Source organism: Lissotriton vulgaris, unplaced genomic scaffold, assembly GCF_964263255.1.
Source record: "Lissotriton vulgaris unplaced genomic scaffold, aLisVul1.2 SCAFFOLD_285, whole genome shotgun sequence".
Taxonomy (NCBI): Eukaryota; Metazoa; Chordata; class Amphibia; order Caudata; family Salamandridae; genus Lissotriton; species Lissotriton vulgaris.
In genome coordinates, this window is record NW_028246414.1 from 920,125 (window position 1) to 934,044 (window position 13,920).

The following is a 13,920-nucleotide window of genomic DNA, read 5'->3' on the forward strand; positions in this document are numbered from 1 at the left end:
CGGAGAACATCAGGAATCCAGCCCTCAGTGCTTGAGCCAGAGCATCATGTGACATCACATGCAGTCACCCAAGAGCCATAGAGAAGCAATGGATTGATGACGCTGGTAAACCACCCTTGCTAAAGGGACGTTCTTTCAGATGTGCAGGTTTAGCGCTCTGGCAGTGAAGTAACGAAACTTGAGGGGGCCCCCCTGCAAAGTACATAGAGGGGAACCCTACTCTCCGGACCCAGTCAGGAGCTCTCAGGCCTGGGGCCCGCCTCCTGTGCACAGTGCTGGAGACCCCCCTACCAACCCCTGGAGTTCGGGGAGGGGGGCTATTGTTAGGCCACGGCTCTCTGGCTCCCTGTCGATAGTAGAAAAACCTTTACCATTAACACTGTATCCAATAGATGCCTTCCAGGATCAGACCCTCTTTGTCTTCAACAAAGCATTTAGATGCACCCCATTTCAGACACGTATCTCCTGCAGTAGTAGGCGCTGCCTGTTCACTTGGCATGTGTAGTGTTCTCTCGTTTGCACCTCTATCCCTTAAGATATGAACGGTGTGACTTTAAATGTCTTCCAGTATATCTGTCATGCCTGCTGCAGGATTCATCTGACGTGTTCTCCGTTGAAATGACTAGGACTCTCCCGGTTGTTTTAATCGCTAGAAAGCCCTGCATTTCAAGCCTTTCATTTTGTAAAGTGTGGGTAGTAATTATTCTGGCGTACTCAGTCAGTGACTCACTCATTGAGTCTCTCACTCATTAAGTCACTCCCTCATCGAAACACCCATTGGCCCATTCACTCAACCATTGACTCACTCACGTGCAGTGCCATCACCAACAGGTCCCTCAAGATAGGACAGAGTCTAGACTAGTTGCATGTGGAATGGCTGCACCTCATCTGTTTCTAGATCTCATCCCGGAGGACAGGGCAGGCAGCGACCTATGTCCAACGCGCCGCCAAGGACCAACTCTTGCTGAAAGGATTGTCCTTGACCAGAGGAGTTGGCAGACACTGGGCCTTGCTCTGATTGGTGCCTGTGGCGGCATTTGAGTTGGTCCACTTAAAAGAAATCTGTGCCCGTCTTCCAAAAAAAGCATTAAAAAATGATGAGGCAAAACGAAAGTATTCCATTGTGTAATACATTTTGGACATTAATAATTCATGCAGTTTGTGCGGATCATGTCTCCTTTTTAAAGGTAGATTAGCTCTGTTTTGCTTGTGTTGTTGCTGTGCTTTCGTTGTTGTTGGCCTGTTTTATGATCCGCTTTTCATTGTGAAGATGGAGACAACATTTTGAATCAATTGCGGAAATGTCAGCTGAACTTACTGAAATACTAAAAGCACGCAGCACTCTCTGAACCTTCGGAACCCTAATTTTTCGATGCTCGGAAAATTATTTCCCAGTAATAATGTTATCAGTGCAGTTACTTTCCCAAACACATGTTTTTGCATGCATAACAATAGTGCACGAGTTGCTATCTTTTTCAGCAGCAAGCATTGGCAAAGGCAACAGGTTTTACTTCTTGGACCTATTGAATTTGTCAATGTTTTTTTAGCCATGCTGTACAGTATTGCAGCTGCCATTGGGCATGGCTATTAAAAAAGCACACGATGACACAGCCACTGCGTTATTTTGTAGTAGTACGCATGAGTGCACACAGAATGACAATGGAGTGTGTTTTTATTTTAATTTACTGATCAAGGTGGATTTATCAATTTTTTTTAAAAGCAGCAGAAAGCACTTTTTTAAGAATGTTGCGCTTAAGAGATTTAAAAAATGTTTGGAGGATGAGCAGGTTGCATGACTGGGTTAGGGAGGGTGTAGAGGGTGAAACAACATGGCGGTCGGGAGAGAAGCAGCATGGCATGGCAAGGTGGTAAAAGCAGCACAGGCAAGAGAGGAGCAAGCAAAGGGAGAAACACAGATGAAAGTGAGCGTGGAATCCGTGGGCCGGGGGACGGGGGGGGGGGAAGCACTCAGCTGAGATAGAGCAACACGAGAACAGGGGGGAGAAGCACATGGGTGGGAAAGATCAATGTGGAGGTTGCAGAAAAGCACACAAGAGAGGAATCTGAAAACACATGCACTCTCATGAACTGCTTAAACAAGAAGAAAACAGCAGTTCCGTAAAAGCGAGCAGTGGACCCATAGAAGCCTGCCAATCAAGGAAATGGTGAGGAGGCTATGCTCCGTGAGTGGGACAAACACAAGATTGACAGCCTGAGGCATGAAAAGCCTTTGAATAACAAGCAGGCAATTGGGACTGACAGTAAGTACAATCAATGGTATGCATAGCGGGCTGCAAGCCCCTGTATGTCTTTCGCAACCAGACAGCTGCATTGTCTGGGATGCTCAGTGCACTGCCTGGTAGGCTCTTCGAAAAAATACCAGTCACTAGTTTTCCTTTTGTTGGAAGAGCCAAGTGTTGGAAGGGGAAAAATAATTTGTGTATATATCTCAGTATTCCTTTTATTATGGCAAATATCCCTCTGATGTAATAATCATTTTGAAATCATTTAGACATCTCTACTATACCTTTTGTGTGGTTTCTTCATGTGTTTTCTTTTTTAGGTTTATATTCCAAAAGGAAAAATTATCACATTTTACTGCTTTTTCCAATTTTTATAATGGCATGGACTTAAAAATACAGACTAGGCTGTAAGAAAAACAGGTGGGTGGAAACCATAATGGGTCTGCGTGGTATCTTGCCTAGGTCTTGCCTACTAGACAGCGCAAGCTGCCTAGTGGTGAAAGGTCTATTCAGCTTCGAGCCCACCCACTACTTACCATTGGTTCTCTTTATTGGCACTCTTAATTGCAGGTTTTTATTCTTTGGCTTTTAGGGGCTTTCTTCCCTCTTCATGTGTTTGTTTCTTCCCTGAAGCACAGCCCAATTACTTGGGTCCTTTCACGCCTTACTTTTGAAGCACTACTTATTTCTTTTTGGTTAAGCACTCCATAAGGCTGCATGTGTTTTCCTGCAGTATAACTTAGGTACTTCTCTTGCCTTCTCTGCATCCTCCATGTCGGTCTCTCTCACCTCTGTGCATCTCCGACGCCCCTCCATGAAGTTCTCATTCTGGTTTGGTTTTGCCCTCACGTTGCTTTGTCATTCATGTGCTTCTCCACTCCAGTTGCAGACATCTCTCTCTTGCCCATTTGCTTCCCTTCTCCCCACACTCTCTGTTGTGCTCTCTTCATGTTGGGCTCCTTCCAACCCCCCCCCCAGAACTCTATGTTGCTTCTAACAACCCCCGCCACGCACTTGCTTCCCCTGCCCTCAGTGTTGCTTTCCTCAAGCTCTCACCTGCTTAAAATAAACTAGTTTTGCGCTACTTTTTTTTCTTTTAATTTCCGATCCAGCTCGGATCAGTAAATAAAAACAAAAAAAAACCACCCATGTCATTTTGTAGGCACACCCATGTGTGGTGCGCGTGCCTACAAAGTGGTGAAGCTAGTCACATCATAAGCTTTTTTTCTTCCTCAGCCAGGCTGCACAGCAACCCTAAAACATTTGGCATAGCCAATAGGTACAAATGGCACGACCAATTGGCTTTGTCAATGCTTGTTTAACTTCTAGTCACAGCCTTAGCTAGTCTTCTACAGACCCTCCTACTTTGAGTAAACTAGGTTACTAAGGCAATGGTTAATTTGTATTGGTTAGAAAAAAACTGTATGAAGTGTCACTTCCTGTTTTTTGGGCTGACCTATCTTTTTTAGTCTCTAATGTAGGTGATCAAAGGAAAACCAGGAACCATAGCAATGCAAATCTAAATGCAATAATTGAAAAATAAATTTGCAAAAGATCTCAAAGAAAGAAAAGTGAATTAAGTAAAACACATACATAGGCATACAGGTGAACGCACAATCAAACACACACAGACCCCTGGCATACGCCAGCAGTTTACCCAGGATACAGATACCCAAGACAATACTTGACAGAGTAACCCACACATTAACAGATCACTGAGCCTTAAAGCTCCCCACGCAGACCCACATGCTTATTAATTAGCGTCTATAATTGCATGTACTTTCACAAAAACAATGTTTTCAGTTCACCCACAGAAATTGTTTTGCAGTTCACACCAATGGTAGGAGTGAATTATCATGTAAAAAAAAGTCCTTGGTGCTACAACCATCTGCACAGTGCATCAACACATAACTGGACTGCCAATAAGAGGTCTGGAGTGCAAAAGAATTCACAGTTTTTTTGTCCAATCACACTCACAGTGCTTTGTGTTTGCATGGATCACAATGTTATCGGATAGGGATCTTTCTTAGCTCTCAAGAGATCCTGCTACTAAACCTTACAGTGATCACCTGTTCGCCTCCATGAGGAGTCCTGACAAGGTCTTTGTGAGATTTCTGTTGTGCTCTCATAATGTGGGTAATTCATGCAATGTACAAACTATGAAAATGTCACAAATAATGCCAGGGCCAAATTTCACTCAAATTATTGCTGTAGAGAACTAGCTCGAGCAGAAGATATTTCATGGGAAACTGGCTCAAGCAGAAAATGTGCCGCAAGATAAATGTTCTCAGCAAACCAGTCCCCTGCTGGCATAAAGGGATTTGTGAATGCTAAGTAAGCTCTTGTCCACAGTTCTTATTTGAGGTACCCTAAAGCGCTTTCTGCATAATTTACTGGTAATTTCACATAATTTTCCTGACATGTTGCATAATTTCAGGGAGAAAAAATGACAAGTTCTGACCATGTTAGTGAAAGGGGACTTCATTTTCAGTATTTATGATGTAAGATTGAAGTCAGCTACCACCCTATGACAAGACAGCACTTCCACTACAACAGGTGAACTTAGTGCAGCGATGTGACCACAAGATGGCCTGACCATGCCCGATATATTGACTGAATTAACAATTTCATTTGTTTCGAATGATCTACTCACTCATGCTATTCTTATCCAAATGATACTTATCTGTATAATGTGCAGGGCTTTAAGTGGGATGAAAAACCTGAGGGGTGGAGTCTCTCAAAGGGGCGTGGCCGATGTAATTAAGGGCGTGGCCCAAAAACAAGTAAGCAAAATATCTCTGCTTAGCATAATGTGGCGTCCGACTGATACTTTGCTGTTTCTGTCATTGCATCCAGATATATAACACAACAAGTAACATTATACCTACAACCAGCCGCGGCCGGTAGTGGGAGGACCTGCCGGGCGGTAACGTGGGGAGGGGGAGGGGCAGGGTGGGGGTAGTAATGTATGGATTACGGAGTTTAACAGGTAAGTAAACATATAAATACATAAAACGAATTTGGTTGCGTGCAATGCATCACCAAATGCGATGCAGTGCGCGCATTAAATTTGTTTTCTTAATTTATATGTTTACTTACCTGTTAAATCCCGTAATCCATACATTACTACCCCCCACCCTGCCCCTCCCCCTCCCCACGTCACCGCCCGGCAGGTCCTCCCACTACCGGCCGCGGCTGCCTACAACAAGCCATGACTATTGGCTTAGTCAATGATTGTTAAAATAAATAAGCAACAACTATGGCTTCGTTTTATATAATATTGAAAATGCTTCAGTTCTGAAATGAGACTGTGAAAGAACTATAATGAGTCTCTGAAGTTGCTTAAAAGGCAGTGAAGAGTGGTATTGCTGCAGAGTTTAAGACGCCAACGTCTTTGTAATTAATATTGTCAAAGATACACCTATTTACAGCTTCACTGTTTTACCTCTTGCATCTTCACAACTTCCTTGCTCTCTATTTCATGAAGACTTTCAGTTGTCTTCAGAGAAAAGTGCAAATATAAGTAAATCAAATTCTAGTGTTGCAAGACTCGGGATAACATAACAAAAGTGCAGCATCTCTGGTGATTTCCAGTCAGATTGCGGCAGGCGGGCTGACTACGGGTTTGGCTGTGTCGCAGAGGGGCGCTGGCGTAGCGACTTACTACAACGCCACCAAACTCGTAGGCAGGCTCTTAGCATTTTCACAATTGGTGGCATAACCATGCATGATGCTGCACTCACATGACAGTGATGTGGTGCTCAAGCAGGGCTCTTGAGGCACACAGAGTAGGCTTAGACTTTGCTTTCACAGAGCGCTCACACTACTTTGAGGTGAATTATCTTAAACATGTATTTCGTCTTGTACTCACCCAATAAATGTGTTACTCCTCAACACTGGTTCATTGTCCAACCTTTTCATTTAATCTCTTGCGTTTGCCTCTTCCCTTCTAGTTTGGGAGAACCGAAGTAATCGACAACACTTTGAACCCCGAGTTTGTGCGCAAGTTCATCCTGGACTATTTCTTCGAGGAGAAGCAGAACCTGCGGCTTGATATGTAAGTTGGGTAACTTCTAATTATTGCACACCTCACATTATCTCCTTTGCCATCACTGGGGAATCTGCAGCTCAAACACTTAAGTAAAGTTCAGCCACAGCCAGCACATGGGCAACCACCTTTCATGCACTCCTTCCCATGAGCCAACTATTTGGAATGTCTCCCTGGTGGCCCTTATGAACGATCTGTAAATTCTGTATCTTATGGGCAATGATTGCTTTACAGGAGTAACGTATTGAGTACACCTAGAAGGAAGATTAGAAAAGCACACAGGTGCTTTATTCAACAATTAGTGTGTCCTGTGTCCACTCTGTTGTGTTCACAAGTTGAAAGTCCTGGAGGTACGGGAGTTGACAAGTGAGCACAATTTTCAACTAAACCGTTATTATGTAGGAGAAAAAACACATGACTGTACTTTCAAGATGGAAGATGAGTAGCTGTAGCTCATAAGAGCGAGGTAGGAAACCTAGGTATGTTCAGGATCTTAGCAAGTATCACAGAAAGCATTGACGTGGGTATCGGTTGGACAGCGGGCAAACGTTATCCTGCGATTAAATTATGTGACTCAAAAACGAACTCAATACTTTTAGAATGCAGCTCATTTATATACTTGAAGTCTGGTGACCTTTGAAGACTCATATGTTTCGAGTTTGGTTCAAGTGCTAGACCAGTTCCTTATATTTTCAAAGTTTGATTTCAGTGCTCTACCTGAGCGGTCCCTTAGCGAGTGTCTGTCTGGTGAGAAGCGCTTTCTCAGTGGTGTGAATATGAGATAATCGGAAATACTGTTTCTGATTAGATCCATCATGGGATTAAATGATAGTTGGGTGCCATTGCTTGCACTGCACGAGTCATACTTTGGTGTTGTTGACTATGTTATGATTAATAACCTTAGTTACACCTTATCTCAGATCCTTGAATTTGTAGGGGCCGCCTACCATAAAGCTAAGGCTGCATCTGGATTCCCACTACTCAGGATGCCAGGTAAGGGGCCTATAATGGGACGCTTGGTTTCTGAAGCCTTCCAGACCTGACTGCATAGTCTGATCGAAGAGTGGAAGTAAAGATCACTTGAGGTGGTGTGCAGGGTGTGTTGGGACACCGCCTAATACCAGTATAGGAAGCACAATAATCAAAGATTACACGGATCGACAAGACCGCAACTGGAGTAAGATCCTTCTCCTACATCGCTGCGAAGACCTGGAACTCCCTGCCTCTGCATCTCAGACAATCACCATTGCTGTCTCAATTCAGGAAGGACCTTATAATCTGGCTCTTCAAATGAACCTCAGATTCCCTCCCCCCTGTTAATCCCCCTACCCAGCACCTTGAAACCCTAACGGGTGAGGAACTGCGCTTTACAAGAAACCCGATTGAAGGGGCACCAGGGCCAGGCAGGTGCTTAACCACTGCACAGCCCATCAGGGTCAGCGAACTCCCAGTTGGGGCCTGAGTACCCTCTCCTGGCTGAATAATAATAGAAACTCACATTATGCCAGCAGAACGACACAAGGTATTAAAGCCACTGCCGGACCCTAGGGTCAGGGGCTCTCCAAGATAACAGAGAGACAAGCAAACACTGGTGCAAGATGCTTTCCAGGCAGAGACACTGGTTCTGGGGGTAGCACATGATAAAAATATCACAGTTCCCCAGCAGCATCTCTGATGCTTGGGACTTAACATTTCTCTAGTCAGTCCTTTAAATACAGTATGGCTGGCTGAGGGGTATCCACACAGGTAGATCTTCTGAAAGGTAGGAGCCTGAGCTACCAGTGACAGCAAAATATTTTGTTCAAAGTACATACACATAGAGATGCAACATCAAACAAACACACGAAAGCAGGTATTTATACTTATTTATTTTAACTGATGCTTGTTACCTTAGCATTGCAATGCTATTGGGTTTCATCCTTAGATAAATAATTGCATGTGTGCTGATAGTGTGTTCTTTCCAGAAGTACAATAGTCCTTCGTGCATTGCAGTGGAGGTAGAAAGAGCATGACACTAAAATATTCCTGTGGGTTAATCCAAGATGTGATTGACAGTGCTTGAAGCCAGTGGTTGAAGATTCCTTAGCCAAAAAAAGACAATATGAAGGGGACTGACCAGCAGTCACTTAGAGTATATGTAGAATGTAATATATATGCTATCAATGTTGCAAGCACCATTACATCTCAAACCTAATAAGGACTGGCAAAGTCAATGGGGCAAGGTTAAGCTGTTGACTTTGCTAATGCTTGTTGGCACTGGCACACAAACTCATTAATTAGGGCACAAGGCCACACATGCTTGGCAATCTTGGAATGGGTGCTTTTTAAAGAAAACTCATTCAAGTTGGCCACCGATGTGCACGTTTGTGTGTGTTTGCATCGTGACACATGATGGGTGATAATGTTAGAATAGTAAGTTAAAAAGAAGTGCATGCTAAAAAGAATCGAACAGCCGAGCCGCACTGTGCAGTGGAAAGGCCCTTGCAAAATAAATACATTAATGAACAAGTAACACAGCCAGCAGAATGAGTAGGATATGGAGTGGGGAAAGTGGAGAAAAAAAACTAGTGGGGGATTAACAGCAACGTGATGCGTGCACTTCCTTAGAATGCTCAATAATAAAAAAAAGAAAGAGTCTTCTCAAGTTTAACATACAACTCATCCAGTTGGGAAACTAGAAGGCAAAAATACTCCTGGATGATACAAAGACAAGAACAAGAAAGAAAGCCATTGACACTGAGATGGACCACACAGCCACCCAGACAAGAACAAGGGGATGACCAAGAGCCCACTCTGAGTATATGTTCTATGTTTGAAACAATAGGTCTGCCAACAGACACCTAATTCTGTCTGGATTCGAAACCTATAAAGTAAGCATAGCTAGGTCAGCAAAGTGGGCTGCTATTTGCCCACATACAGTAGGGAGACTTTATCCCGAAAAATAGCATACCCCGTCAGACGGGCAATGTCCCTCAAGAAGACCAGTTCTTCCTGTATGCTTATGCCACCAAGCAGATGTACACCACAGCCCCATGGCCTGCCTGTGCGACAGAGTCTCCACTGATGAAGCTGTTTCTTGCACCCATCAACCTAGCAACTATTCTGAATGGATAAGGGTGGCAGTCACCAAGCTGTCTCGCCCCAAAACTATTAAAAGCCATAGAAGTAGGCCCACAGCACACTGGTTCTTCTTTGAACTTAGGGAATTAAACCAGAAATGCCAAAGACAGGTGCAGCTGTGGAAAAGGAACTATCACAGTGAAGAAAAGATCAGATATAATCTATAGATCTAAGACTACAAAAAGGTGATCATTATTAAAAAAACTACTTCTCAGAAAACAAATCATCAGCTAAGAACTCCACAAGAGAACTTTATGAAGCATTTCAGGTGCTCTCCAACCTAACCCCCAGTTGCACACTGGCCCCCAACCAACCCATTTGTGACAAGCTAGTGGAATGTTTGTAAAAACAAAGTGCAAGAAATGCATGGAAAATTGAACTCCAGTTGTGTGGCAGGAACCCCGGCCTTGGTTTCAAACTGGGTAGCTCCTAATAAAAATTAATTCTGTCAGTATTCTCCGCTCACCTCGGAAGAAGTAATAGAACTTATAGGACAAACGAAGCCAAGATCCTTACCTGACCCCTGTCCACCAAAAATCTTACACAATATAATAGGGACGGTGGTTCCTCCACCTACTACATTATAAAATACCATCATCAACGCAGGCGACTTCCCTCCTTTTTGAAGAAAGGCCTCCATCCTCCCATTGCTTAAGAAAACTTTGCTGGACCCAAATGAGGTGAAGAACTATTGTCCTATATTTATCCCCCCTCTTATTGGAGAAAATTCTCGAGAAGCATATGAACGGGAAACATCACTTACAACGCATTTATTACAACGCACTACCATTACAACGCAACCATTACAACGCAAACCATTACAACGCATTGCGCTGGGGGGCGCTCTAGGATAGGGAATATATTTAATTTACTATCCAACACCTTCCCTACTATCCACGGGGACTGGAGTTGGAATAGTAAATTAAATAAATCACTATCCAGCGCTTAAAAGCACTATGCGATGTAGTGGTATGCGATGTAAAAACCGCGTTGTAACAGCAGGCGTTGTAATAGCCTGCGTTGTAACGACACCAATCCATATGAACATCACACTCAGAGTTTTCGGAGGTGAATGGAATTCTGGATTCTGCACACCTTGGCTTTAGACCAAACCACAGCACTGAGTCAGCTCTGGTAATGACTACTGAGGATCTAAGAAGTATTCTGGACAACGCGGGGAAGGCTGTGATGATCCTAGTTGAACTTATCCAAAGCCTTCGACATCATGAGCCAATCTGTCCTGCTGGATTGCTTTGCAGAGATTGAAATTGGTGGTTCAGCTATTGATCTTCTACAATCTTTCCTCTCCGACAGGGAACAATCAGTCACTTTGGGGACTTTGTAACTAAGCCTTGTTCATTGCCTCGCGGTGTGCGCAGGGTTTGTGTTTGAGCCCTAGCCCCCCCCCCCCGACTAGGTTAGTCCACACATTTGGCTTCTCAAAAGTTGCATAAGTAGATGATACACAAATTGCGTGAATTTATAGCGATGTAATCGAGACTGTGCACCTTTTCAACAACTGTATGGGCATAGTTGTTGATTAGTTGAGGGCACAGTTGTTGATTGGATGAGTAGCCTCAATCTGAACTCGGATAAAACCGAGGTTCTTCTTTTTGGCAAGGACATTACCTTTTGAGACCAATCTTGGTGACCTCAGACCCAGGGCCCTCCTTCTTCTCCGGTATACACAGACAGGAATTTGGGGCTGATTTTTTACCCCAGCCATTCTTTTAATGAGAACGATGAACAAACTTATCTCATCTTGTGTTTTTCTGTTGCGCACTCTAGGAAAGCTTCATTGGCTCCTAGTTTATAAAAGAGTAGCTTTTAAGGCTCTCTGCTTGGCACACAAGCCTGGGCACGGTAGAGGCCCTGATTACCTGACGAGGGAATTCACCTGGGGCCATATTACGGTATGTGCACATTTTCCTGATTAATGCTGGGCGTACCTTTCAAAAGGTGCCCCTATCGCTAACCAGGAAAATGTTCTGCATTGTAGTTAATGCTCTGGCCCCCAGGCAGCCGCTAACACACCCTGCCCTGGGTGCAGCAATTGAAGCAATCACTCTGTGTTTCACAATGCAGGCAGCAGCCCATCTGCACTTTGAAGGGGGATTAGAGATCCCCTTGCAGGTGGGTGCAGTGAAGACTGCACATATCTGCAAGGGGATGTCTGGGGGGTGCATGAGATCCCCTTTCCCCCTCAGAGGGCTGCTATCAGGGGTTGCACTGACGATGCCTCACCTCTTAGGTGGCGCATTTTCATTGCACCTCCTGACAGCTTCTTTGCCTCTGCGCCTGCGTCTGTAATACAGCGGGGGTGCAGAGGCAAATAGATTCCCTCATTAGCATGGGGCCATGCCCCTATGCAATTGAGGGACACCCTCTGATGATAGCGCCTGTGCTTTATGTGCGCCAGCCATATCGGTGTTACAGAAGGGGCCTCACAAGCATCTGCGGAACCTTCTGTAATGCCAAAGTGCCCCCGGGGCATGCAAAGTGGGCTCAAATGCCTATTGCGCCCCGGGGCATTCCAGTATTACTGCCCCAAGTACACTCCTCGCAGATCCATGTGCTCTACAGTCTCCATAACAGTTAATTTAACTAAAATTAGGAGAGGGACATAGAGTGGTGGAAGTTTTGTCTACCCCACATGCCAGCTTTGGAACACTCTACCGGGACACTTCAGATGTCCGTCTAACCCGTCCTGTTTTTGGACAAACCTCAAAACCTTGCTGGTTTCTCATCCCTTGTGATGAGGGCTGCACTGGCCACAGCAGGCACCAGGCGTTTCTCTGGTGGGCAGGAAGGGTGGGGGCTGTTTTTGGTACAGGGGGCCTGTTAGACCTGACATCATTGGCTTGAGTCTCTCCTCCATTTTTTCTGTTTGCCTCCACTGTTTTACGATGTTTTTGCTGGTGTAATGCTTTGGGCACTGTGCCACTGCTGATCAGTGCCACAGTGCAAGTGCTCCCTATGTTAAATTGATGTATTGATTGAATTCCATGTTTGGCTTATTTGGTTTACTGTCAGTCCCTAGTCTAGTGCACCAGGAGTGCCAGGGCTTGTAAATACAAATGCTGCTCGTGGGCTTGCAGCACCTGTTGTGCCAACCACAAGAGCGGCCTAATAAAAGTATGTCTGAGGGTCTGCCATTGCCAGACCCCCGTGCAGTCTAGTACTGTCACGCTGACTGCGCAAGTACACCTACTTGCCAGCCCCTAAACCTTCCCTTAATTTCATGTTAGTCACCCCTATGGTAGGCCCACGGGCAGGGTGCATTGTAAGGATAAGGTAGGGCAAGCCTGACCAAGTTGGCATGTCCTAATAGTGAATTACAGCCATATTCGTTTTTCACTATTGTAAGGTAACCTGCTCTCCATTAGTTAGAATGGGCTGCCAGGATTATTAATGCTATAATCCTAGCTGGCTCGGGGAGCATGGTGCAATGTCGAGTTTGGTATCCCTGAACTCGGGGTTTAATCACGCATCCATTTGTGTCGATGGTTTTTGGACTCTGGGTTTGAAAATAGCACTTTTAGAAAGTGGCTATTTTCTTGTCTAACTATTTCTGGTTTCTGCTGGTTTGGTGTGTGTGTGACAGGAGCTGGGTGGCTCTAGAGATCTGCTGAGTCAGTGTGGGATGAGTGGGACATTTGCATTGAGAGTAGGGGGAGAGTAGCTTCTGATAGCCTGCCCTGCCTGATACAATGCTGGCTCCACCTCCTGCCAGGCGACTGATGGCTCTGTGCCTGCCAGGGACGATCCTGGCCCCACCTCCTGCGGGGAGGCTGATAGCTCTGCTCCTGCCAGTGACAATGCTGGCTCCACCTCCTACTGGGCGGCTGAGGACTCTGCCCTGCACAGTGAATAGGCCAGGTGCCTCTGCCTGGCTACACCCACAACAGACCCAGGATGTTGGGAAATTCCCCTGCATGGACAAAGGGATCAAAGCCAAAAAGGGGTATAAGAGAAGGACCCCTGAACCAAGAATTTAGATCACTTCTGACAAGGAACCATGAAACCAAGGACAAGAAGCCTGCTGATCCAAGGACTTGCCTACCCCTTCTGCCAGTGTGCTGTTTGCTGGGGGGAATCCCGCATGTGCTTCTTTATTTTTGCCAAGGAACCAGGAGAGAGGAACTGTGTGTGTACTCTCAAGCTTTGCTAAGAAAATCTCCAAGGACTGGAAGAGTGCCAGTCTCCTGTTGAAGTCACGGGGCTAAAGGACTTCATCATTTGCTTAAAGTGCTGTTTGCTGGAACCTGTGAATCCAGCACCTCTGAAAGAAACCAACAATCTCGACGCCGACGGACGTCGCCGAATCCAGCTCAACATCGTGAGAAACGGCTCCAGTGTCCCGCTTCCTCGACGCCGGCCGCCAGGCCCGATCGACGCAAGCAGCAACGCCAGTGAGTAGCGAGTTCAGCTCCAGCTCCAAGTGACCTCGTGTCTGCACCGCTGCTGATTGCATCGACTTCGAGCTCTCTCGACGCCGTGAGCGCTGCT

The 13,920-nt window shown here is 45.4% G+C and overlaps 1 protein-coding gene across 2 annotated transcripts in view; it reads left to right on the top strand.

The window, feature by feature from the left end:
* LOC147665960 (copine-5) overlaps positions 1-13,920 on the top strand; it is a 1,339,740-nt gene that overhangs the window by 710,867 nt on the left and 614,953 nt on the right. For both annotated transcript variants that reach the window (XM_086949376.1, XM_086949377.1), the window contains one exon: positions 6,197-6,300. In XM_086949376.1, coding sequence (XP_086805502.1) covers positions 6,197-6,300 — 104 coding nt within the window. The remainder of the gene's footprint in view (positions 1-6,196; positions 6,301-13,920) is intronic.